This window comes from Leucopleurus acutus (assembly GCF_964270905.1).
Source record: "Leucopleurus acutus genome assembly, chromosome: 10".
NCBI lineage: Eukaryota > Metazoa > Chordata > Mammalia > Artiodactyla > Delphinidae > Leucopleurus > Leucopleurus acutus.
Genome location: NC_139153.1, coordinates 85,351,746 through 85,379,175, shown reverse-complemented (window position 1 = coordinate 85,379,175; position 27,430 = coordinate 85,351,746). Strand labels below are relative to the sequence as shown.

Below are 27,430 nucleotides of genomic sequence, written 5' to 3'. Positions count from 1 at the left end.
AAACAGGATGCAAAAATAATATATAGAATAATTATAATTATTTGTAAAAGTATGCTTAAAAAGATGACTGGAAGTTGGAACAACTAGATAGAAAATCAACAAGGATATAGAAGACTCAAACAACACGATAAACCAACCAGACCCAACAGACATAGACAGAACACTCCACCCAACAATAGAATACACATTCTTCTCAAGTACATGTAGAATATTCTCCACAAACCAGTACAAACCATATGTTAGGCCATAAAATAAAGTTAAAAGGATCAAGTCATATAAAGTATGTTCTCTGACCACGATGAAATGAAATTAGATACCAATAAGAGGAGAAAGTTGGAAAATTCACAAATATGTAGAGATCAGACAACATACTTCTGAATACAAATGGTTTAAGGAGGAAGAGCGCAAGAAAAATGAGAAAATACTTTGTGACAAGGAAAAATGAAAACATAATATTCTGAAACTTATGGAATGCAGCTAAAACAGTGCAGTGCATAAAAGGAACACACCTATAATAAAAAAGATCTCAAGTAAAACACCGAACCTTCCACCTTATGAAATTAGAAAAAGAAGAGCAAACTAAACCCAAAGCAAACAAAAGAAAGGAAATATTAAAAAATTAGAGCTAAAATAAATGGAATTGAGACTAGAAAAACAAGAGAAAATCAATGAAAACAAAAGTTTGTTCTTTGAAAAGATTAACAAAATTTCCAATCCTTTAGCTAGACTAACCAAGAAAAAAGAGAAAAGGTTCAAATTACTAAAATCAGGAATGAAAAGGGGGACATTACTATCAATCTTACAGAAATAAAAAAGAACATAAGGAAATATAATAAATATTATATATCAACAAATTGATAACCCAGACGAAATGGAGAAATTCCTAGGAAGAAACAAACTAACAAAATTGACTCAAGAAGAAATAGAATATCTGAGAAGACCCATAACAAATAAAGAGATTTAATTAGTAAACAAAAAACTTCACAAACATTAGCCCAAGCCCAGATGGCTTCACTGGTGAATTTGACCGAATGTCTAAAGAAGAATCAATACCAAACTTCACAAATTCTTCCAATAAACAAAAGAGGATGGAACACTTCCTAACTCATTTTATGAGGGCAGTATTACTACCCTGATCCCAAAATCAGACAAAGACATCACACACAAAAAACTACAGACCAATATTCCTTATGAATATAGACATAAAAATCCTTAACCAAATATTAGCAAATACAATTTAGCAATATAAAAAATAATTATGACCATGACCAAGTGGGGTTTATGCCAGCCTGGTTCAATACAGGAAAAGCCATAGCGACAGAAAGTAGATTAGTGGTTGGCCAGGGGATGAGGGAAGAGGGGAATGGGACTGACTGCTAATAGTTACAAGGTTTCTTTTGGGGATGATGAGAATGTTCTGGAATTAGATAGTGGTGGTAATGGCACAACATGTGAAAATACTAAAAACCATTGAGTTGCACACTCTAAGAAGGTGAATTTTATGGTACATGAATTATATCTCAGTTAAGAGAAGGAGGAGGAGAAGGCTGGGGAGAGGAAGGAAGGGGACCTCGGTGACGACCGGAAGAAAAGATACCAAAACAGGTGTTGTCTTGAGGTGATGGGAGTGCAAGTGAGCGTCTTCTTCCTTCTACTTTCCTGATTTTTACCTTTTTAATGATGACCGTATATTGTTATTTATAATAATAATAAAATCAAATAATCTAAGTTCATACGAGTTCAAGCCATCCTTCTCTTTCTTGGGATGTGGTAGGAAATCACTACAGTGTAGGTAGCACTGGACTGAAAAGTGGGCTCTGTTAACAAAATTTTCCACTCTCACAGAGAGTGGAAATTTTCCACTTTCTCAATTTTCCACTTTCCTCACTGGAGCAAAGGCTAAAAAATTTAGTGGTCTTGTTATTTCCACCCTCCACTGACCCTGCTGCCACCTCTAGCCCTGCCTTTCACCTGCCGTAGCAGCAAACATCAGCCCTCTGCATCAGTTCCCAGCCTCGATCTATTTTCCAATTGATCCAATTTTCTGCTGGGTGGGAAATCCCTTCCTCCTGCTCCTAAGGTCCCAGTTACAGGGGTGAGGTGCAGATTATTTGAGACATACATATACAAATAAAATATTATGCTCTGTGTACCAAGTTCTGAGAATTTAACAGCTGTTCTTTTTTTTTCGTACGCGGGCCTCTCACTGTTGTGGCCTCTCCCGTTGCGGAGCACAGGCTCCTCCCGGACCGGGGCACGAACCCGTGTCCCCTGCATCGGCAGGCGGACTCTCAACTACTGCGCCACCAGGGAAGCCCACAGCTGTTCCCTTCAAAAATTCTTTCAACAACGCAATAAGATAGCTACTACCAATATTATATCCTAGTGAGGAAACTAAAGAACAAAGAGATTGACTAACTTGCCCCAAGTCATTTAATTGTGTGTTTGAGCATCAGGATCTGAGCCCAGGCTGCCCTGCACCATTCACTCTTAACCACTTTGCTATAATGTCTCACTACAGGTCTTGTCCAAAAGACTTAGAGGTTTTATAAAGGCCCCTAAGCAGCTATCGATTTCTGGGTTACATACTCATAAAGTTGATAGTCTATTGTCCTTTCACTTACACAAACAGTTTGATATGTTCAAACCTTTGCTTCTTACCTGTTTTCTGCCAAATAAATTTAACAGTATTGGTACAGTTCCTGCTAACAATGCAATCTGCAGGTTTCCTAGGCTAGGTCAACAGCCATGGAATGAGGCTTACTGGCAAAAGAACCTAGTAACCGAGACATCCCTTTGAGGGGCAGGGGGAGGATGAACTTGTAGTCAAAGCAATCAGCAACTTCCCCCAGAATAGCATTCTATCTCTTTTGGGGGGTGACCAGAAAAGGACATGCACCTCAGTAAGTGACACCTCTGCTCTGGGAACTGGGAGAATGCCTTTGCAGGTCAGACCCTTCTTTAAAAAGTGATTAGGAGTTGGTCTCACCGAGACACCTGGGCAACACTGGCCCTGATAGCCTATTCCATATACAATAATTTGAGCCTGAAAAAGATGTAGAGGTAGTGTAATCAAAGTTCCCAGACTGGAGGTCCAGCCCAGGAAGCCCACTATTCAGCTCCCTTCACAGGTAACCAGTGGTGAGCCTGCCCCCGTCCATAAGTGCTTATGTATACATGTTTTTTCATAATATGGCCATACTATATGTAATATTTATAATCTGCTTTATTTATCAAAAGTCCCTCTTATTATTTTAGTTTCTTCAATAGTATCACTTTTAAGACACAGTGGAATTATTTCTAGTGTTTAAATTGTTTTCAATTTTTCTCTTTTGTAGATAGTATTGCTGTGAATGAACATTCTCATAGCCGTATCTTTTGACATGTCAGTGATTATTAAGATCTTAGGCATATGGTCTCAGATGTGGAATTGCCGGGTCAAAGGGATGCACCTTCTTCAGTGTGATAGGAAGCTCATCGGAGAGTTTTAAGCAGGGGAATGACATGAATTTTTAAAATATCAGTCTGGTACTAAGCAGCCTGAAACTAACACAACATTGTAAATCAACTATTCTCCAATATAAAATTAAATTAAATTAACAAAAATAAAATAAAATATCAAGCTGTGTGCTGTAAGCAGGATGGACTGCAGGAAGCAAGCATGGAAGCAGGGAGGCCAGTTGTGCAGACAAAAGGTATCTGTGACTTGGATTTGGTTGGAGACAGAGCAGACAGAGAGAAGTGGATGGATTCTGAAGGTGTTTTGGCACAGGATTTATTAATGGTTTGGATATGGGGGTTTAAGGAAAGAGAAGACTCAAGAGTGACCACCAGGTTTTGTTCAGTTGAGTGGAAGCAGCGTCATTTACCAAGATGGAGAAGGCTGGAGGAGGAACAGGTCTGGGGATAAGGTGGGCTTGGCCATTAGGAGTTCTGTTTTGGCCACAGCTTGTAATGCCTATTAGAAATCAATTCATGGGACTTCCCTGGTGGCACAGTGGTTAAGATTCCATGCTCCCAATGCAGGGGGCCGCGGTTCGATCCCTGGTCAGGGAACTAGATCCCACATGCGTGCTTCAACTAAGAGCTCACATGCCGCAACTAAGGAGCTCACCTGCCACAACTAAGGAGCACACATGCCACAACTAAGACCCAGTGCAACCGAATTAAAAAAAAAAAAATATATATATATATATATATATATATATATATATATATATATATATGTCAATTCATGTAGAACTCAATAGTTGGCCCTTCTTAACCGTGGTTCCTCTGCATCCACGGATTCAACCAACCTTGGCTGGTGTAGTCCTATAGTATTTACTATTGGAAAATATCCATGCAGTTCAAACCGCATTGTTCAAGGGTCAGCTGCATATTAAGGACAGAGTGGACCATTGGGCTGCATGCCGAGAGTTTGAGTACAATGGCCATGGCAAAGCGACCACTGAATTTAGCAAACTGGTGACCTTGACAGGAGCAGTGTTAGCGGAGTGGTAGGGATGGAAGCTCCACTGAGAGACGATGGGAGGGGAAGGAACAGAGACAACGAGTGTGAGATGCCTGTTTCAAGGGGTTTAGCTGTTTAGACATTTGGAGAAATGGAAACATAAGAGGGCTTATCTGAACACTAGGGCGCGTGCGCACGTGTGTGTGTGTACATGGGGGTTAATAGGCAAAGACGAAATTTATGATACAGGAGAGAGAAGGACAGTTGCAGGAGGGAAGTCCTCAAGTAGGTGTGAGGTGGGATCCAGGGTGCGAGCCATAGGAGCAGGGTCAGTGCAGCCACTGTCAACTGTCACAGGAGTCAAGGAAGAATATGCAGGCACAGAGGCAGATGGGCTGAACAATTTGGTGGTAATGACTCTCCATTACTGAGTCCCATTACTGCATTGTCAATGTGAAGATAATGTGAAATAATTCACACAAAGTGCCTAATACTACACCTAACACACACTTAATAACATTCTGGATTAGGTCATGATTCTTCAACTATATTCAAGGCCCTCCCTACAATGTACCTTTGAAATCTTATGTTCTACTACTCTGATACACATACCCTGTACTCCAGCCAACTAAACTACACATTTGGCCCCAAATAAACTAAAACAGCCCAAGCTGTCCCCTCTACCAGAAATGTCCTCCTTTCTCTTCTCTGCCTGATGAAATTCTGCCCATCTTTCAAAACCCAACACAAATGCCATCTCTGGCATGAAGCTTTCTATGATTCCCCCAATTAGATCAAATCTATATTTTTATTCTTATAACAGACATTCTGAAACAGTGTGCATGAGCAGTTTTAAGAATCTTCCCAAGTAACTTTTTCTACTGATAAAACACGCTTTTAATCACTTAGGTCAAAGACAAATTTATTCCTATTATTAAGCCCTCCTTACTCATACTTCTACCTGCTTTCTTGAGTAGGAGGAAGGAAAAAGTAGAAGTGGAGCCAGCATACTGAGAATCACATGTAAACTGTAGCATCTTACCTATGCCAGAAAGAGCCATGGAATTTGAAGGACTTTATTTCCCAACCGAAACTGTGGCGTTTCATTATAACTGTTGAAAAGATCATGCACTTGAATATCTATCTTGTGTGTCTTCACTGATACAATATTCAGAGCCACTATTCTATAGTACACTGTACCAAAGAAACCTGTCAGAGTATCCCTGATCTTAGTTGTTCACAGGCTTGTCTTTGCCACCACCTCATGTTAATATCATCTAATTTACACTGACTCTATCTTATCCATCTTTGTATCTCTTAATACCCAATACAATGTTTACACCTGGTAAGTTCTCATCAGATACTTACTGAACAAATGAATGAATGAAGGGATCTTTTGGAGAAATCCTGTTTAGAATTTTCAGTGTTAATTATTTTTAAAAGATCTAATGTCCATAGTTTAAAATCAGGATATACTCAAAGCTTCAAGTGAGATTGGAAACAAGTTGACAAGAAGGACCCCAATAATAATAATAGCAGAAAACATTGATCGATATGGATTATATTTACCCAGTTCGTCTTGACAGAAGCTGCCTGGAGGATTGATATACTTCATGGTGCTCACATCCAACTTCCAGTTGTGTTTTGTGCATCTAACAGACCTGGATGAAAAATTATACTTAGGTTTCTGAAATGGTGAAAATAAAAATTCATCTTATTAGGCTTAAATGCATTATAAACAACTGTAGTTGGTTGAACATAAAATGCATGAAACAAAAACTACTAATAGCTCATACTCAACTATCTAAGGAAATATAGATTAATCATCAGTAGGCAATTTTAAAAGTGAAGATAAATGCCATGTCACAAAATAATATGTGTTAGAGATCAACAGAGCCATCAGAATAAAGTCATCTTTAGGGATGGCTCTCATACAAAAGCTAAGTTGGTTAAGATTCAACTGGGGCCAATATGAGGAAAGAATGCAGTCATTAAGACATACCTATGATTTATAATCACTTTACAACTCTTAGCCCCTAGTATAGTGTGCTAAACCTAAGTTCAACTCAAGTTTTCAGAAGAGAAAAGACTTCCTTAAAGTTTAAGATTTCAGAGCATGGTTGCCAGATAAAATACAGGATGCTCAGTTAAATATGAATTTCAGATAAATAAGAAATAATTTAAAAACACAACTCACACAATATGTGACATATACTGGAAAGTTGTCATTTATCTGCAACTTAACTGAGTGTTCTGCATTTTTACTTGCTAACTCTGGCAACCCTGTTTCAGAATGAGAATCAGATTGCAGCAAAATAGAAGGCTTAGTAATTTTTTTTCTATTTCTTACCAGACCATGAAGGGGGTTGTGGTGGTGGAAGGTGAGGCAAAGAAGTTCCATTTCCTCTCTATTTTGGTAGTGTTTCTCGTGAAGTTTTTTTTTTTTTTTCACAGTTAAAGAATTTTTTTTTTACAAACAAATATGTCTCAAACCGGAAACATCACATTTTTTTTTTACATCAGATTTTTTAATCTAACAATGTCTATTTTAACTTACATATCAGTAAATTACACTGATTTTCCCAAGCTTCATTGTATCAAGAATTTTTCACGCTCTTTTCTAGTAATAAGGCAAAAAACATATTCCGCACTTCAATTTATAGAGGATTATTCTGAAACATCTACTTTCTCATCAATGAGTAGCCAACAACATTTCAAAACTTGAGAACATTCCAAACGCAGCTATTCAACATGCTGGGTCATTAAAGGGGAAACGTGGCAGGATCTTAACTGTTCATAGGCAGCAAGTAGACAGGAGGGAGGCGACAGCTTCATGTGCAAAGAGGTTGGGAAAAGTTGTTAGATTTAGAAAATGAGAACCACAGCTTATGAGAGTTGCTGATGTTGGTTACGTGTGAAGAAGAAAAATGTAGGGAGGGTGGAAGAGGTAGGTCATTACTCTTGACTGTCTCCTAGGTGAGAGATTCCTCGGGTGAATTGCTACACAGAGAAGCAGTCAAATTTGGAGCGATGGATGGGGGAGTATAGGGTGTGAGTTACTCTAAGAATGGTGTTTCAGCACATCAATGCTTGGCGAGCTGCATCTGGGAATAAAGCTGGGAGAATGTGCAGGAGATAAAGCTGGTTCCTCATGTGCCGGAGCACTAAGACAATGCCAGCTCTAGGTCAGCCTGCCAACAGAATACGGTGAAACTAGGATCAATCACCCCCAAGGCTTTGGGTGAAGGAGAGAAAGGCCAGCCTGTGGCAAAGCAATCACTCTGTTAAGATGAGCCAGCCAGGTTCAAGAACAATCTGAATTCCTGTAAATAACCTCTGTTCCTAAGCTACACTAGAAGCTCATGACAGAGTAATAACAATAAATGTAATTGACATTTATTGAGCACTTATCATATAGCCAGACACTGTTTTAAGTGCTTTATGTGTTTGAAATCACTTAATCCTCTCAGCAGTCAGACAGAGTAGGTAATACTCTCAATTTCACTGTATAGAGGAGAGGATTGAGGTCCAGAAAGGCTAAGAAACTTGTCCCAGGTCACGGAGCTGATAGGTGGTGGGGGCAGGCTTCTGAACAGGGCAGGTTGTGAGGAAAGATCATTGCTCCTAATCACAAAGCTGCAACACTTCCTTGAACGGCTGGCTCAGCGAGCACCACGTGAAAAGCCCACTAAGGAGAGAAAGGGAGAGAGGAAACGCGGAGTCCCCAAACCGCAACAGTCAGAAAACCTCAGGGTCCAAGAGTGCCTGCAGAAACTTACCAGTGACAGAACAAGCCATGTCTGAGGTTTCCCTGACTTGAATCCACTGAGAAGATGGAAGGGACTCCAAACAGGGCTGTCAGCAAATAACCATGAGGCGCTCCTAGAGTACAGCTGTCGCTAAAACTGTGTCCCATGCAATACTTGCAACCTATCTATGCTAAAAATATATTAGTTATTTAACTGGGTGTCTTCTATTTGCCTAATCTAGCAACCCCATCGAAGGAGCCAAGCAAGCTACAGGTGCAACAGTGTTTATCAACATTTAGAAGTCTAATAGTGTGCGTCTGGGCCCTGAAACTAAGTATGCAGTGAAGCAAATCTGTGTGCAGGTGTAAGAACATTCTAGACTGGGCGATGGTCTTCTATACGATTATAGCAGGGCGCTCTTAGAAAACTACACAGCTCCCTCTGAGTCCACCTGCACTAAACTGCCCACAGATGACCCGAGAAATCAGCTCAACACGGTGGAAGTCAAGCCGGACGTGGGAATGGCTGAAAAGCACCCAGGTCAAGTTAGGCTGAAGCAGAGCTTGGAAAGGTGCGGTCAACCACTCATTCGTTGCCGGTGTTGACCATCAGGCTGACAAAGCATCCCTCACCCAGAACTCCCCCTGTCTCTGCCAGGCAGTGCTGCTATCTCTTTGGCAGTCACTGAAAACAAACAAACAAACAAAACCCACAACCATCCTGTCCTGGTATTGCTCCTGAACTGGTGAGGAAGGTGATCTATATTGTAGGCTTCATCAAGTGGGGGGGGACGGGTACCAGCACTAGTTCTTCCAAGAAATGATTAGAAGAGCTGCTGTTCAGGGCAGATACAGTTGCGGCTCTGCCATTTTGGGTTTTTAATCACCATGAGGCAGTCAAAGCAAGTCTATCTGCTCTCCAGCAGTGTTTGGATAAGGGCCTGCCCCGCTCATACTTCTGGGGGAGTGGGAAAGGAAACCCAGAGGAGGCTTGAGTCCTGGAAAAGAAAAGCTGTTACACACACCCAAGCACTCACTCACACACACACGTACCTTAGAAATTTCACTGTTTATCAAGCTAGGAATCAATTTTCAATTAGAGTTCTTAAGAGAGAGTGGGAAATTAAGTAAAGGTCATAACGTTTTGAGATCAGAGAGTTGCCTCAGTGAGCACAAGTAAAAGTTATGAATTTGCTAAAAGAAATAATTGGTCAGTTGGTTCATTTGATTTCTCAATGAACACATCTCCTGCCACATCTAATTGTAAGAAGGGTCACCAGGGAGAACGCAGAGGACGCGTGTTACCTTCCGTCTAAATCCTCGATGTCTTTTATGAACAGGCCTCCTTGGTGCTTGCACATATTCTTGCAGGCTCGCAGGTGGCTCTTACTTTTATATAAGATGTAATCTTTGCCAGTGCTCTTATTTCGAACAAAATTGATCCCTTCCTTGAGATTGGCAACTTCAGCAGGTGAGAGACACAACAGGATCTCAGTTGTTTGTTCGATGCTATGAAAACGCGAACATTTTGAGAGGAAAGAGTGATACTGTTAGGTTTCAAGAGAGAACAATTTGGCATTGACACCTCAAAACCCTCTTTTTTATTAAAATACTTTTTAAGGCCATCCCTCCAAGTACCCAGGCCTGGTGGCACCTGACGGTGAATTTTCTCCCCTCCTTTCAATGTCCATCCTACTTGTTGAGGGTTTATCTCCACTTTCCCAGAGAGCTCATGCCCCTCTCACTTGCCTGCCCATGGTCTGTCGTCGCCTCTCTCTGGGTATTTCAGAAGAACTGCAGTTGCTCCTTCAGGTTCTATGACTCATTCGCTCTCAGGAGACATTAGTCTGTGTGGATAAAGAGGGTGTGGGCCCAGCTCAGTATTTCCGTCCTGCTGCTTCCTCCCCTACCATATCTCTCTTAGAAGCCAAATTTTATATTTAGTTTCAAGAACCCAGTCTGCTCTCCTCACCTCCATGCTTTTGTCTCTGCACCTGCTCTCCTTTCCCACTGAGAGTCATCCTTTAGGTTCAAACATAACTCAATCATCCCCTCCTTGGATAAGCCTTCCGAGCTACCCACCACTGCCCCCACCCTGGCCCCCAGGTCAAGTCTAACACTTCTTTTTTTTTTACTTTCCAGGAGACATTGAAATTCATTCTTTCTTTTTCTTTTAGTGAACATCTATCATCTCATATAGATATAAAATTAAAGATAAGATGAGACCTCTTAGGTGATTCACTCAACTTTCATATATAATGTACAGTAGTGTCAGTTATGTTGATCCTGTTGTACATTCTCAGTACTTATTTATCTTACAACTGGAAGTTTGTACCTTTTGATCACCTTCATCCAAATCCCCTTCTCTCCACCCCCTGCCTCTGGTAACCACAAATCTGATCTCTTTTTCTATGAGGTTTTTTTTGTTTGTTTTTAAAGTATAATCGACCTACAACACTATGTTAGTTCCCAGTACACAACATAGTGATTTGATATTTCTATACATTTAAAAACGATCACCATGATAAGTCTAGTTATCATAAGTCTAGCACTTCTCAATGTGTATTACTATTCTGTAGAACATGATAACCTAGTACCAGTGCACTGCCCTGCTTACTTGCACATAGATGCTTTTAAAAACACTCCCTCTGCTTTTCTCTTCCCACCACTTAGCAGACTATCTTTAAGAGCTAGCTACTTCAAGATTGAACCAACTGCACTCAATCTGAGTAATTTATAAAAAGCTCTAGCAGCAAAGCATTTGATCTCTCATATTTTTTCAAGGAAAATACAAATGTTACACTTCTCAAACCCCAATCTTTAAACAAACTCTTGTTATGATGCAACTCTGAATCATAGTGGAATATAATTTTCGCCAAGAGGGATTTCAAAATAACTTTTGGCATATCCATGGTATGAAATCTGGGTGCATGTTTAATTCTACATTCCACTCCAAACCAAAAGTGGTCAAAATTCTCTTCATGTGTTAATTTAAAATTGATTTGGAGCTCATGTACATTTGTGGCACTCTCACTTTCATTTTTGGAAGCCTGCAAATTTCTCTTTTTTCTTAAAGATCAGGTTTTATGGGGATTCCCTGGTGGCGCAGTGGTTGGGAGTCCGCCTGCCGATGCAGGGGACGCGGGTTCGTGCCCTGGTCCGGGAGGATCCCACGTGCCGCGGAGCGGCTGGGCCCGTGAGCCATGGCTGCTGAGCCTGCGCGTCCGGAGCCTGTGCTCCACAACGGGAGAGGCCGCAGTGGTGAGAGGCCCGCGTACCGGAAAAAAAAAAAAAAGATCAGGTTTTATTTAATTAAATCTAATTAATTAATCGGCTGCATCAGGTCTTAGTTGCGGCACGCGGGATCTTTCATTGTGGCGCACAGGCTCCAGAGCGCATGGGCTCAGTAGTTGCGGCATATGGGCTTAGTTGTCCCACGGCATGTGCGATCTTAATTCCTTGACCAGGGATCAAATCGGTGCCCCTGCGTTGCAAGATGGCCCACCAGGGAAGTCCCACAAATTTCTTAAACAGGAAATTAAAATAATATAAAAAACACATCATAATAGAAAATAACAGGGAAGCTACTTCCAATTTTCAACTAATAAGGCAGAGCTCTATAATTGAGTATGATCCATTTCTTTAAAGCAGATTCTCATTGTCACTTCTGTCCCAAATTCCTGGTAATTCTGTTCACAGTAGACTTTAAATGTTTCCAAATATATGTTTTAAATGTATCTGATAGAAAGGATTCCATGTTAAGCCTCATGAAGTTCTTTTATCTTTGTTCTTATGAGTACAAATATCTGACACCAAGCCAAAGCAAGCACTGAGGCAATTTCTGGAATAATTAGCCTAAAAGTGTAAAAAGGAAACCTTTCTAAATATTTTGTTTTACCTGATTGAATGAACCAGTTAGCCAAAGTTCTGTGTTCAATTCTAAGGCTTTCCATGCACTGTGTAAAGCAGGTTGAACTAACTACATCTTTATCAATTCCTTGAAAACATATATTGGAACCTAAAGCAAAATTTTAAAATGTGCACTCCTATATACATGCTTTTGTGTATTTTTTAATGGTTAGTTTTTCCCAAAAGTCAATTTTTAAAGCTATTAAAAATTGGATTGGATTCCATTAAAATCAGGAAAGTAAAATTATAGTCAATTCTGGCTTGGGTATAAATAAAATATTTAAACTAAAATGACGTGAGTTTTAGTACACCTACTTTTCAACATTTCATTATTTCTTCAAATACTTTAATGTTTGTGAAAAAATAATTATTAAAAAATACACAAAAGCATTTATATAGGGACATACATTTTTGCCTTTTGCCTCAGACTTGGTGGCATGGCACTGCAGTGCAGCATCCTGTCTTTAAAATTTTGATATTTTGTTTGTCATGAAATTTTGGCTTTAGCTTTGATTTTTAAAAATATTATGTTAATGATATTCATCTTGATTATATTCATCTCATGAAGCCAGGAATCCTCCAGAAGTTTAAGCTCTGAGAAAAAGGGCTAGAGGAAGAAAAGGCAACTCACTGAGAATTGTCAATCTATAAATGCATTTTGCTACCCATAATTTCTTTTTTTTTAACATCTTTATTGGAGTATAACTGCTTTACAATGGTGTGTTAGTTTCTGCTTTATAACAAAGTGAGTCAGTTATACATATACATATGTTCCCATATCTCTTCCCTCTTGCGTCTCCCTCCCTCCCACCCTCCCTATCCCACCCCTCTAGGTGGTCACAAAGCACCGAACTGATCTCCCTGTGCTATGCGGCTGCTTCCCACTAGCTATCTATTTTATGTTTGGTAGTGTATATATATATGTCCATGCCACTCTCTCACTTTGTCACAGCTTACCTTTCCCCCTCCCCATATCCTCAAGCCCATTCCCTAGTAGGTCTGTATCTTTATTCCCATCTTGCCCCTAGGTTCTTCATGACCTTTTTATTTTTTCTTATATTCCATATATATGTGTTAGCATACGGTATTTGTTTTTCTCTTTCTGACTTATTTCACTCTGTATGACAGACTCTAGGTCCATCCACCTCACTACAAATAACTCAATTTCGTTTCATTTTATGGCTGAGTAATATTCCATTGTATATATGTGCCACATCTTCTTTATCCATTCATCTGGAGATGGACACTTAGGTTGCTTCCATGTCCTGGCTATTGTAAATAGTGCTGCAATGAACATTTTGGTACATGACTCTTTTTGAACGATGGTTTTCTCAGGGTATATGCCCAGTAGTGGGATTGCTGGGTCATATGGTAGTTCTATTTTTAGTTTTTTAAGGAACCTCCATACTGTTCTCCATAGTGGCTGTATCAATTTACATTCCCACCAACAGTGCAAGAGGGTTCCCTTTTCTCCACACCCTCTCCAGCATTTATTGTTTCTAGATTTTTTGATGATGGCCATCCTGACTGGTATGAGATGATATCTCATTGTAGTTTTTATTTGCATTTCTCTAATGATTAATGATGTTGAGCATTCTTTCATGTGTTTGTTGGCAATCTGTATATCTTCTTTGGAGAAATGTCTATTTAGGTCTTCTGCCCATTTTTGGATTGGGTTTTTTGTTTTTTTGATATTGAGCTGCATGAGCTGCTTGTAAATTTTGGAGATTAATCCTTTAATCTCCAAAATTTACAAGCAGCTCAATATCATAATTTCTTTTTTTTTAACATCTTTATTGGGGTATAATTGCTTTACAATGGTGTGTTAGTTCTGCTTTATAACAAAGTGAATCAGTTATACATATGTTCCCATATCTCTTCCCTCTTGCTTCTCCCTCCCTCCCACCCTCCCTATCCCACCCCTCCAGGCGGTCACAAAGCACCGAGCTGATATCCCTGTGCTATGCGGCTGCTTCCCACTAGCTATCTACCTTACGTTTCATAATTTCTTAATTAGATTAGTTTTGTTTTAAATGGGAAGATGTTCAGTATTCTGTTCACAGGGATGTAAACTCCATGAAAGCTGAGGTATAAAGTGTCTGTCACATGGTAGGTGCCCAGTAAATATCTGGCTAATGAAGGAATACACTCACAAGAATGAAATATGTACTGCATGTAGACAAATGATGTGAAAATGCTTCCAAAGGTCACAGATCTGTTAAGGGAAAAATCCAATTAATGGCACATACAAGTTTTGAAAAGCAACTTAAGGGACTTCCCTGGTGGTCCAGTGGTTAGGACTCAGCAGTCTCATTTCCCGGGGCCCCAGGTTCAATCCCTAGTCGGAGAACTAATATCCTATCAGCCGCGTGGCGCAGCCAAAAAAATAATAATAATAATAAAAAGCAACTTAGGAGCGTTGTTGTTGTTGTTGTTTTTAATCTCATGAAAAAGCAGAGAGTATTTCCTCATTTATTCAAATCATCTTGTTTGCTCTTTATTATGGTTTTGAAAATTTACTTTTTCATAGCTAATTCTTAGATATTTTATAGCTGTTGCTGCTGTCGTAATTGGTATCATTGTAATTTTATTTTTGGATCAGTTATTCTTGGTAGAGAGATGTAACAAATTTTTTAAAAATTGCTTTACTGCACTTTAATTGTTTTACTACATTTAATGCAAAACTGATCATCTTAACCATTTTTAAGCATACATTTCAGTAGTGTTAAGTATATATGCATTGTTAAGTGCAACAAAATTCCAAAATATTTTATCTTGCAAAACCAAAACTCCATACTCATTATATAACAACTCCCCATTTCCCTCCCCCCGCCAAACCCCTGTTAACACCATTCTACTTTCTGTTTCTATGAATTTGACTACCTTAGCTACTTGATATAAGTATAATCATACAGTATTTGTCTTTTTGTGATCGGCTTATTTCATTTAGCATAATGTCCTCAAGGTTCATCTATATTGTAACTAACATGTACGAACAGGATTTCTTTCCTTTTTAAGGCTGAATAATATTCCATTGTGTGTGTGTATCATATTTTGTTCAGAAAATATTTGCAAAAGATATATCTGATAGAGGACTGTTATCCAAAATATACAAAGAACTCTTAAGACTCAACAACAAGAAAACAAACAACCCAATTAAAAAATGGGTCAGAATGGGGAGTGGCCAAAATGGTGGAGTAGGAAGAACTTGAGCTCACCCCCTCCCATGGGCACACCAAAATTACAACTATTTACAAAGCAACCATCAATGAGAAAGACTGGATGACTAGAAGAAAAGATCTTCTACAATTAAAGATATGAAGAAGGAATCACAATGAGACCAGTGGGAGGGGTGGAGACATGGTATAGCAAGACTGGCCAACACCAGTTCCAGGAAACCTTTGGCTCCTCACCAGTGGGTCAGCACGAGCCCCGGGACCCAGCCTCACCCACTAGAGGGCTGACACCATCACAGAAACCCTGCAGCTCGTCAGCCACCTGCCCTCGGATCCAGCCCCACTTGCTAGTGGGCCAGCACTGCTTTGGGACCCCCTGGGGCTCTGTAGCCAGCAGCCCCATGACTCAACCCAACCCAATAGCTGGCAAACTCCAGGACACCTCAAGGCCCTCAACCCGTGGCACTGGATCTGGACCCACTCACCAGTGCTTTAGCACTAGTGCTCGGATCACCAGGGCTCTTCAGTCAGCCGGCCTGTGACCTAGTCCTGCCCATTGCTGGCTGAAACAGCCCCATGACAACTTGGGTCCCCCAGGCAGCCACCCCAAGTTCTGGCCCTACTCGCTAATGGGTCATCACTAGCCCTGGGATCCGGCCTCACCCAACAGGGGCCTGACTTCAGCCTCTGGAGCATTACAGCCACTCAGCCAGCTACCTGGGAATCTGCGCCCACCCACCAGTAGTCCAGCAGTAGGCACAGCACCCACCAGGGCTCTTCAGTTAGCCTCCCCATGCCCCAGCCTCACCCAACAGCTGGCCAACACCAGCTCCAGGACACCATGGGACTGTCATCCAGTCACCCTATATCCAGCCTCATCCACCATGGGACTAGTACCAATCCCGGGAACCCCATGGTCCCACAACCAGCCACCCGGGACCCAGTGATCAGCTACCCTACACCAAGCCCTTTGGAACAGCTGTCTGACATCAGCTCCAAGACATGTTGGGCCCCTAAGCAAGCCACCCTGAGATTCGTCCACACTTTCCAGTGGGCCAGCAGTAGCCCCAGGACTCCCCGGGGCTCTACAGCCTCCTGACCCAGCCCCAGGCAATAGTTGGCTGACACCAAGTATAGGACACCTTGGGCTCCTCAGCCAGCTGCCCAAGGATCCAGCCCTCCACACCAGTAGCCCAACACTAGCTCCTGAACCCTCTGGGGCTTTGCTGTCACCTGCCCAGTGTCCCAACCTCACCCAACACCTGGCTCACACCATTTCCAGGATACCTTGGACACCTCAGCCAGCTGTCCTGAATCTGTACACTCACCTGTTGGCCAGCACTAGCACCAGGAACTGGTCTCACCCACCAGCAAGCCAATATCAGCCCTGGAAACCTCAGAGCCTTGTAGCCTGCAGCTAGCCACCCTGGGACCCAGCTCCACCCACCAGGGGTTCTGCACTAGCCCCAGGATTCCCTAGGGTTCTGCAGTCAGCTGCCCCTGTGGCCTACCTCTGCCCACCAGCTGGCCAACACCAGCTCCAGGACACCTTGAGCCCCTCAGCCATCTCAGGATCTGGCCTCACCCTTCCATGGGCTGGCAGCTTTCTCACTAGGTGTGGTCTGGCACCAAACTGAGCTGCAGGCCAGCCAAGCCTATCAGAGTTCCCATAGTAATAAGCTTACCCCAACAGTACGGCTCAGGCAACCAACACAGAGGGCAACCCTAGAACATAGCTCCGGTGACCAAAGCAGTGTGCACTGCTGGGCCCCATAGGACATCTCCTACATAAGGCCACTCCTCCAAGATCAATAGTGTAACTGACCTACCTAATACCTAGAAATAAAAACAGAGAATTCAGCAAAATGAGGTGACAGAGGAATATATTCCAAACTATGGAATAAGATAAAACCCTGGAAGAAGAACTAAATGAAATGGAGATAAGCAATCTGCCTGATAAAGAGTTTAAGTTAATGATCAAAAAGATGCTCAGGGCTTCCCGGGTGGCGCAGTAGTTAAGAATCCACCTGCCAATGCAGGGGACACGGGTTCAATCCCTGGTCCGAGAAAATTCCACGTGCCATGGAGCAACTAAGCCCATGTGCCACAGCTACTGAGCCTGTGCTCTAGAGCCCACGAGCCACAACTACTGAGCCTGCATGCCACAACTACTGAAGCCCATGCACCTAGAGCCCATGCTCTGCAACAAGAGAAGCCACCACAATGAGAAGCCCGCACACCGCAGTGAAGAGTAGCCCCCACTCATCACAACTAGAGAAAGCCTGTGCTCAGCAACAAAGACCCAACTCAGCCAAAAATAAATAAATAAATAAATAAATTTATCTTTAAAAAAAAGGATGTTCAAAGAACTCGAGAGAAGAATGGATGAACAAAATCAGAAGTTGGAAGTTTTTAACAAAGAGTTAGAAAATATAAACAAGAATCAAATAGAGCTGAAGAACACAACAACTGAAATAAAAAATACATTAGATGGAATTGGGGACACAGTTCTTGAGCTGCTAGCCTACTGTGTTCCCTCTTTGCCTGGCAAAGAAATAAAGCCACGCTTTCTTTCTCCTCCGTAAAAAAAAAAAAAAAAAATTAGATGGAATCAATGGTGGATTAGATGATACAGAGAAATTGATCAGTGAACTGGAAGACAGAGTGGTGGAAATCACTCAAGCTGAACAGAAAAAAAGAAAAAAAAATTGTTTAAATGAGGACAGCTTAAGAGACCTGGAACAACATCAAGCATCCTAACATTCACCTTATAGGAGTCCCAAAGGAGATGAGAGAAAGGGACAGAAAACATATTTGAAGATATAATAGCTGAAAAACTTCCCTAACTTGGGAAAGGAAACAGGCATTCAGGAAACACAAAGTGTCCCCAACAAGATCAACCCAAAGAGGACTACACCAAGACACACTGTATTTAAAGTGCCAAAATTAAAGATGAAGAGAGAATATTAAATCAACAAGGGAAAAGCAACTAGTTATGTACAAGGGGAATTCCATGACTATCAGTTGACTTTTCAACAGAAACTCTGCGTGCCAGAAGGGAGTGGCACAATATATTTAAAGTGATTAAAAAAAACTTACAATGAGGAAAACTCTACCTGGCAATGCTATTATTCACCTTTGAAGGGGAAATCAAGATTTTACAGACAAGCAAAAGCTAAGAGTTCAGCACCACCAAACCACCTTTACAAGAAATGTTAAACAGACTTCCCTAAGTAGAAAAGGAAAGGCCACAACTAGAAATATGAAAATTATGAAAGGAAAAATTTCATTGGTAAAGGCAGAATACTGAGAAGGTAGTAGATAAAACACTTATAAAGCTAGTAGGAAGGTTAAACGTCAAAAGTAGTAAAACAATCTATATCTACAATAAGTAGTTAAGGGACACACAAAACAAGATGTAAAATATGGTGTCAAAATACAGAGGGGTGGGTAAGAAAGCAGAGTTGTTAAAATGCATTCTAACTTAAGAGATCAGCAACTTAAAGCAATTGACCATATATATAGATTGCTATATATAAACCTCATGGTAACCACAAACCAAAAATCTGTAATGGATACACACACCCAAAAGAAAAAAGAACCCAAACATAACACTAAAGATAGACATCAAATCACAAGGGAAGATGGCAAAAGAAGAACTACAAAAACAACCAGAAAATAATTAACAAAATGGCAATAAATACATACCTATCAATAATTACTTTAAATGTAAATGGACTAAATACTTCAATCAAAAGACATAGAGTGGCTAAGTGGATACAAAAGCAAGACCTATACATATGCTGCCTACAAGAGATTCACATCAGATCTAAAGACACACAAAGACTGAAAGTGAGGGGGATGGAAAATGGTATTCCAATCAAATGGAAACAAAAAAGAAAGCTGGGGTAGCAATATCAGACAAAATAGACTTTAAAACAAAAACTGGAACAAGAGACAAAGAAGGACATTACATAATGATAAAGGGGTCAGTTCAAGAAGAAGCTATAATGATTGTAAATACATATGCACCCAACATACGAGCACCTGAATATGTTAAGCAAATATTAAAATAGAGGGAGAAATTGATAGTAACACAATAATAGTAGGGGACTTCAACACCCCACTTACATCAACAGACAGATCATCCAGAGAGAAAATTGGTAAAGAAACACTAGCCTTAAACAACACATTAGATCAGATGGACTTAATAGATATATAGAGAACATTCCATCCGAAAGCAGCAATACACATTCTTTTCAAGTGCAAATGGAACATTATCCAGGATAGATCTCAGGCTAGGCCACAAAACAAGTCTCAGTAAATTTAAGAAGACTAAAATCATATCAAGTATCTTTCCCAACCACAACACTATGAGACTAGAAATCAACTACAAGAAAAAAAAACTGCAAAAAACAAATACATGGAGGCTAAACAATATGCTACTAAAAAAACCAATGGGTCAGTGAAAAAAATCAAAGTAGAAATCAAGAAATACCTGAAGATAAATGAAAACAAAAACACAATGATCCAAAATCTATGGGATGCAGCAAAAGCAATTCCAAGAGGGAAATTTATAGGAATAGAAGCCTATCTCAGGAAACAAGAAGAATCTGAAATAAATAACCTAACCTTACACCTAAAGGAACTAGAGAAAGAAGAACAAACAAAACCCAAATTTAGTAGAAGGGGGAAAAAAATCATGAAAATCAGAGCAGAAATAAATGAAATAGAGGCTAAAAATATAGAAAAGATCAATAAAACTATGAGCTGGTTATTTAAAAAGATAAACAAAATTGATGAAAATTAGCCAGGCTCATCAAGAAAAAGAGAGGGCTCAAGTAAATAAAATCAGAAATGAAAGAGAAATTACAAACAATACCACAGAAATAAAGGGATCATAAGAGATTACCATGAACATATATGCCAATAAAATGGACAACGTAGGAGAAAGACAAATTCCTAGAAATGCAAAATCCCCCAAGATTGAATCAGGAAGAAATAGAAAATGTGAATATACTACCAGTGATAAAATTGAACCAAAAAAAAAAAAAAAACTCCCAACAAACAAAAGTCCAGGACCAGATAGCTTCACAGATAAATTCTACTAAACATTTAAATATGAGTTAACACCTATCCTTTTAAAACTGTTCCAAAAATTACAAAAGAAGGAATGCTTCTGAACTCATTTTACAAGACCTGTATCATGCTGATACCAAAACCAGACAAAGATACCAAAAAAAAAGAAAGTTACAGGTCAAAATCACTGATGAACATAGATGCAAAAATCATCAACAAAATATTAGTGAACTGAATTCAACAACACATTAAAAGGGTCATACAACATGATCAAATGGGATTTATCCCAGGGATGCAATAATGATTCATTTTCCACAAATCAATCAATGTGATGTACCACGTTAACAAACTGAAGAATAAAAACCATATGATCATCTAAATTAATGCAGAAAAACCTTTTGACAAAATTCAACATCCATCTGTGATAAAAAAAAACTGTCAACAAAGTGGGTATAGAGGGAACACACAACATAATAAAGGCCATAAATGACAAGCCCACAGCTAACATCATACCCAATGGTGAAAAGCTGAAAATATTTCCTCTAAGATCAGGAACAGGACAAGGATGCCTACTCTCACCATTTTTATTCAACACAGTATTGGAAGTCATAGCCACAGCAATCAGACAAGTAAAAGAAATAAAGACCATCCAAATTGGAAAGGAAGAAGTAGAACTGTTAGTGTATGCACATGATATGATACCAAAACCCTGTAAATGTCACCAAAAAAACTACTAGAACTCATCAACGAATTCACTATAGTTGCAGGATATGAAATGAATATACAGAAATCTATTGTGTTTATATATACTAACAATGAACTATCAGAAAGAAAAATTAAGGAAACAATCCCATTTACAGTCGTGTCAAAAAAAAAAACCTAGAATAAATCTAACTAAGGAGGTAAAAGACCTGTATTCTGAAAACTATGACACCTATGAAAGAAATTGAAGATGACACAAACAAATAGAAAGATAAACTATGCTCATGGATTGGAAGAATTAATATTGTTAAAATGACCATAGGACCCAAGGCAATCTATAGGTTTAGTGCAATCACTTTCCAAGATACCAGTGGCATTTTCCACAGAATTTTAGCAATACACACACACACACATATATATATATATATATATATATATATAGGCCTCAATAATTCCACTTCCAGAAATTTATCCTAAGGAAATAGAGACGCACATGACAAAGATAATCATTACAGAATTATTTATGACAAAATTATATTATAACAAAATATACGACACAACCTAAAGTTCTAGCAATAGGAAATTGGTTCAGTAAATTACAGTATTTTAACACAAGTAAATGATAGGCATCATTTATAGATCAATGTTTAAGGCTATTAGAAATGCTCCTAATATAAAATGAGAAAAAAAGGATACTGAAGTGTATATACAGCAAATCTCTATTTAACAAAAAAATTTAATAAATATAATTTTTATGAAAAAGGGTAGAGGAATACTCTAAAATGTATCTCAACAGATGATTAGATTATTTTCTTTTGTTTATCTGTATTTTCAATTTCTTTTCAAAGCATTTATTTCAAATTATATTGCTTATATAATTTTATTAAATTATATATTTAATATATAAGAAGAAGAAGAAATTAGGCAAGTCAAAAAATTTAATGAGCTTCTTACAGAAGACTCTAAAAATCATTAATATAAAATTCTTAAAGCACTGGCATGACTCAGCAAGATAGAAAATCAATGAAGTAACTTAATTAAAATAAAAGGTGTAGTCGAGATTAAAAGCTTCAGCATACACCAGTCTCTGCAACCTGTTGCAAGTGGCATGCCAAGGTTAGGAAGAGCAAACCACAGACAGCTGCCTACCCTGCCTGGGGGCCGTACTCAGGGCTCAGAGTCTGGTGATGGCCCCTGCCCCATGTCCATAACTACCAGCAGGGACCATGGCCTACCCTGCAGAACACTCAGCAGGGCTCACCCTGAAGCATCCGAACAAGCTGGACCCAGGCATGATGAGCTCACCTAGTGATCTAGTGTGCTAGTCAACAGACAAGGCAGGCTCCTCAGTTCTCTGGAGTCTAGGCTGAGAGCAAATTTCACTCAAAAGTGAGACACTGGAACCATGCTACAGTAAGTACAACCCCCTTGGGGGTAAATAACAACTCCAGGACTGGCAGACTGACACTGTGTCCTCTCTCAGGATAAGTTTCTATTCAAGGAAGATCTGGAAACTAAAAAAAAAAAAAAAAAAAAGTGAATATAAATTCTCAGTTTTTATTACAGGATCTACTAGTTGACTAGGAAATTTTCCAAATACTTAAGAAAACATATCAACTGGGTGAAGGGGAGGGAATATCTTAATTTTGAAAGGGCCTCATTACCCTACTAGAATTCTTTGAATGGGTAAAAACAATATGATTACAGCAAAACTAGTAGACAGCATTTCTATAGATTTTAAATGCCCAAATTCCACCAAAAAACAAACCAAAAAAACCCTGAATTCCACAGAACTTGGGCAAATGTTATGGTGTGTGTGTGTGTGTGTGTGTGTGTGTGTGTGTGTGTGTGTGTGTGTGTGTGTTTATGTGACTGTCACTTATGGGGAACCATGAAACAGTGGAGTTTTGAAACCCATTGACCAGTTCTGGACTGGAGCTTAATGCTTTCATAAATTACCTAGAATGGTAGTTCCCGATCTACATATTGTTCCCAATGACCAGCCATTAAAAACACCACTATTGAATGAGGGCCAATAAAAAATTAATTTAAAACAGAGGTCTATACTCAAAACGCTTTAGTAACCAATGATCTAGCAGAAGAACATTAGGCTGCGAGCTTCATATGGGAATCTTTCATCACTGCATTTTCCATTAGGAACTGAATAAATATTTGTTGAACCAGTAACGTGAAACCTTCAAGACTGCAAATGGCCTTCACGCCGTTCCAGAAATCAAAATGAGAAATTGAGAGACAACAAGTTCTCATGAGGCTGTTTGAATAGGCAAAATTATGGCAAAAGAGCAACAGGCAAATATGAAGAAACATTTGGGAAAAGTAATTCCAATTATACTTTTAGAATAATGGGTTCTAAGCTAAACTATTTAATAAACAGGCACCAGCTTAGACTATTCCCTTAAGACACTACATTGCATGTTTCATTACAAAAGGCCATTAAACACTGAGTGTTACCAGAAAGGACACTGGAAACAAAATGAAATTTGTTCATTCAAAAACCACTCAGTTTCCACAGCTAGATATGCTGTGCATTTTTGGTTCCCTACACCATAAGGAAGACATACCAGAGTTGAGAGAGGTCCTGAGAAATGAGATTGAAGTTATAAAGTAGATGGAAGAGCTTTCTACTTAGAACCTAAAATTTAGAACTCTTTTATTCTGAAGAGATGAAGATTTAGGGGAGAGGGGAAGCATAAATGGAGTACAGGTTTATTCATCAAACTTCAAAATATTAGAGAGGAGAGGGCAGCATTTTGAAGTTTGACATAAAAGATGTAGGCAAATAAAAGAAGATTTTATCCATTAGTCAGAAAATACACAGTAGTTGTTACGGGTGAACTATATAAATGTAGTAACATCTACACTTATTCAAATCTAGAAGGTTGTTGTTTTTTTTTGAGGCTCTGAGAAAGTAAGAACAAGAAAAAAAATAAATCATTTAGGAGGTTGAAGAATCCCAAGAAAGAATATAGACTGACAAGAGAATCTAACTATTACAAATATATGAAACAACCTAACTGAAGTGGGTGAGGGGAAAAGTGCTGGCCAAGTATCTTTGGAAATGAATGGAGTCTGTAAGATTAGAGGCACAAGGAGCTGCACATAGGAACTACTAGTTGATAAAGCTATTTTGCATAGGGGTATGGGTTAGCAATTCTGATACTTCTATACATGTATACTGGAATTGCATAATTAAATACATGGACAACAATGGTGAGAGCCAGCTTTCTCATTGTTGGAGTGGGACTCAATAGATAAGCAAGGGGATGAAGCTAGAATGATCAATGTGATAATGGAGTACTCAGAGATAAATATATAGCCTTGGATGTGAATGTTAAAAAAGAAAGGCTAGGGCTTCCGTGGTGGTGCAGTGGTTGAGACTCCGCCTGCCAATGCAGGGGACACGGGTTCGTGCCCCGGTCCGGGAAGATCCCACATGCCGCGGAGCGGCTGGGCCCATGAGCCATGGCCCCTGAGCCTGCGCGTCCGGAGCCTGTGCTCCGCAACGGGAGAGGCCACAACAGTGAGAGGCCCGTGTACCGCAAAAAAAAAGAAAAGAAAGGCTAAAAAGCAACCATCTCAAGGATGTTAAAGAACAATAAAATAATCCAAAGAAAGAAGAAAGAATTATAAAACAGAAACTCTGCATATATTAGACAGTATCAACAAAGGTAGTCCTTTGATAATGGCACTACCAAGAAAGTGAAAGGACAACACACAAACCAAGAAAAAATTACATATCTGATAAGGATCACATATCAGGAATTTATTTTTTAAAAACTCTTAAAACTCAATAACAAAACGAATAGCCCAATTAGGAATGGTCAAAGGATTTGAATAGACATTTCTCCAAAGAAGATATATGAATGGTCAGTGACACACATGAATAGAAGCTTCACATCATTAGTCAAGAGGGAAACACAAATCAAAACTACAATGAGCCAACACTTCACATCCATTAGGATGGCTACAATAACAAATACAGGTAGTACTAGTGTTGGTGAGGATGTAGAGAAACAGGATCCAACATCTATTGCTGGTGGGACGACTGAAAACAGTTTGGCATATTCTCAACATGTTAAACATATAGTGTCTATAGGATCCAGTAATTCAACTCCTAGGTCTCTACCCAAAAGAACTGGTGGGGCTCCTCTGGTGGCGCAGTGGTTAAGAATCTGCCTGCCAAAGCAGGGGACCCAGGTTCAAGCCCTGGTCCAGGAAGATCCCACAGGCCGTAGAGCAACTAAGCCTGTGCACCACAACTACTGAGTCTGTGCTCTAGAGTCCGTGAGCCACAACTACCAAAACCTGCGCGCCTAGAGCCCATGCTCCACAGCAAGAGAAGCCACCGCAATGAGAAGCCCGTGCACCGCAACAAAGAGTAGCCCCTGCTCGCCGCAACTGGAGAAAGCCCGTGTGCAGCTACGAAAACCCAACGCAGCCAAAAATGAGATAAATAAATTTAAAAAAAAGAAAAGGAGATTGAGAATTAAAAAAAAAAACTGGAAACATATGTCCACACAAAAACTTGTACATGAACATTCATTTAGCTAATTATTCATAATAGCCAAAAAGTGAAACAACCCAAATGTCCATCAGTTGATTAGTGGATAAATAAAATGTGTATGTCCACACAATGGAATACATGTACCCTTGAACAATGTGGGGACTAGGGATGCTGACCCTCTGAGCAGTTAAAAATCTGCACATAACTTTATAGTCCACCCTCCATAGCCACACTTCCTCATCCACAGAGTCAACCAATGCTGGAGAGCATGTAGTACTGTATTTACTTTTTTTTTTTTTTTTTTTTTGCGGTACTTGGGCCTCTCACTGTTGTGGCCTCTCCCGTTGCGGAGCACAGGCTCCAGACGCACAGGCTCAGCGGCCATGGCTCACGGGCCCAGCCGCTCCGCGGCACGTGGGATCTTCCCGGACAGGGGCACGAACCCGTGTCCCCTGCATTGGCAGGCAGACTCTCAACCACTGCGCCACCAGGGAAGCCTGTATTTATTATTTTAAAAAATCTGTGTATAAGTGGACTAGCACAGTTCGAATCTACATTGTTCAAGGATCAACTGTACTATTTGGCAATAAGAAGGAATGAAGTAGTGATTGATACATACTACAACATAGATGAACCTCAAAAAATCATGCTAAGTGAAAGAAGCCAGACACAAAAGACCACATATAGTATAATTCCATTGATGTGAACTATCCAGAATAGGCACATCTATAGAGATAGACAGTAGATTGGTAGTTACCAAGGGTGGGAGTAGAGGTGTGTATGGGAATGGGGAGTGACTGATGGTTGGGCATTCTTTTTGGGGAGTGATGGAAAGAGTCTAAAATTAGATTGTGGAAATAGCTGCACGACTCTGCAAATATACTAAAGATCATTGACTGGTACAATTAAATCAGGTGAATTTCATAGTACTAAATCATATATCAATAAAGATATTTTCAAAAAAAGAAAGGGGCACGTGAGAGAATTCTGGGGTGCTGGTATGTAATGTTATTATTTTTGACCTGGGGTAAACTGGTGTTTGTTTTATAAGTGTTAAATTTTATAAACTTTTCTTATGTACATTATATTGCACAATAAAAATAATGGAGAAGCTGATATTTTAAACATGCTCTTTCAAAGCATATGCACACCTCACTTATTCTGATGTATACAGTTGTCCCTCGGTATTTGAGGGGGATTGGTTCCAGAACCCAAGCAGATACCAAAATCTGCAGATGCCCAAGTCCCTTATGTAAAATGGCATAGTATTTGCATATAACCTACACACAACCTCCCAGATACTTTAAACCATCTCTAGATTACTTATAATATCTAATAAAATGTAAATGCTATGTAAATAGTTGATGGGGTAGGGTGGGGGGCAGCAATTTCAAGTTTTGCTTTTTACAACTTTCTGGAGGTTTTTTTTCAAATATGTTTGATCCCAGGTGGTTGAATCCACGGATGTGGAAGGGTAAAGCTTGCCCTCCCAGGAGGGAGCAGCCCACTCCTGCCACCAGCTATAATCAATGCATAAGGTCCTACCATGAACATATTTGGCTCTTTTAAGTCTGCCAAATTGCCTCTGTAAAGTGTCTTCTAGTGGCAAGGCCTTGGGAGTTTTGAGTTATACATTAATGAGAAGTGATTCCTATACATTATGCATGAGTAATAATGATGATGATAATAATTAGGTTGCACCTGAAGGACAAAGTACTAAAGAAAAAGAGAAAAAGACGTTACTCCACAATTTTCACTGTAAATTTCATATCTTTCTCTCTTATTGACTTTTTACAACTTTTTATTTTGAAATAAAGTTTCGAATGAAAATAAAATAG

At 39.7% G+C, this 27,430-nt stretch overlaps 1 protein-coding gene across 1 annotated transcript in view; it reads right to left on the bottom strand.

The window, feature by feature from the left end:
* LOC309967380 (cytidine monophosphate-N-acetylneuraminic acid hydroxylase) overlaps positions 1-27,430 on the bottom strand; it is a 95,335-nt gene that overhangs the window by 46,232 nt on the left and 21,673 nt on the right. The window contains exons 2-5 of the mRNA XM_082847994.1: positions 14,264-14,325; positions 9,951-10,048; positions 9,507-9,710; positions 6,023-6,114 (exon numbers count right to left, since the gene is read on the bottom strand). Of these exons, the coding sequence (XP_082704120.1) occupies positions 6,023-6,114; positions 9,507-9,710; positions 9,951-9,958 (304 nt within the window). The 5' untranslated portion in view covers positions 9,959-10,048; positions 14,264-14,325. The remainder of the gene's footprint in view (positions 1-6,022; positions 6,115-9,506; positions 9,711-9,950; positions 10,049-14,263; positions 14,326-27,430) is intronic.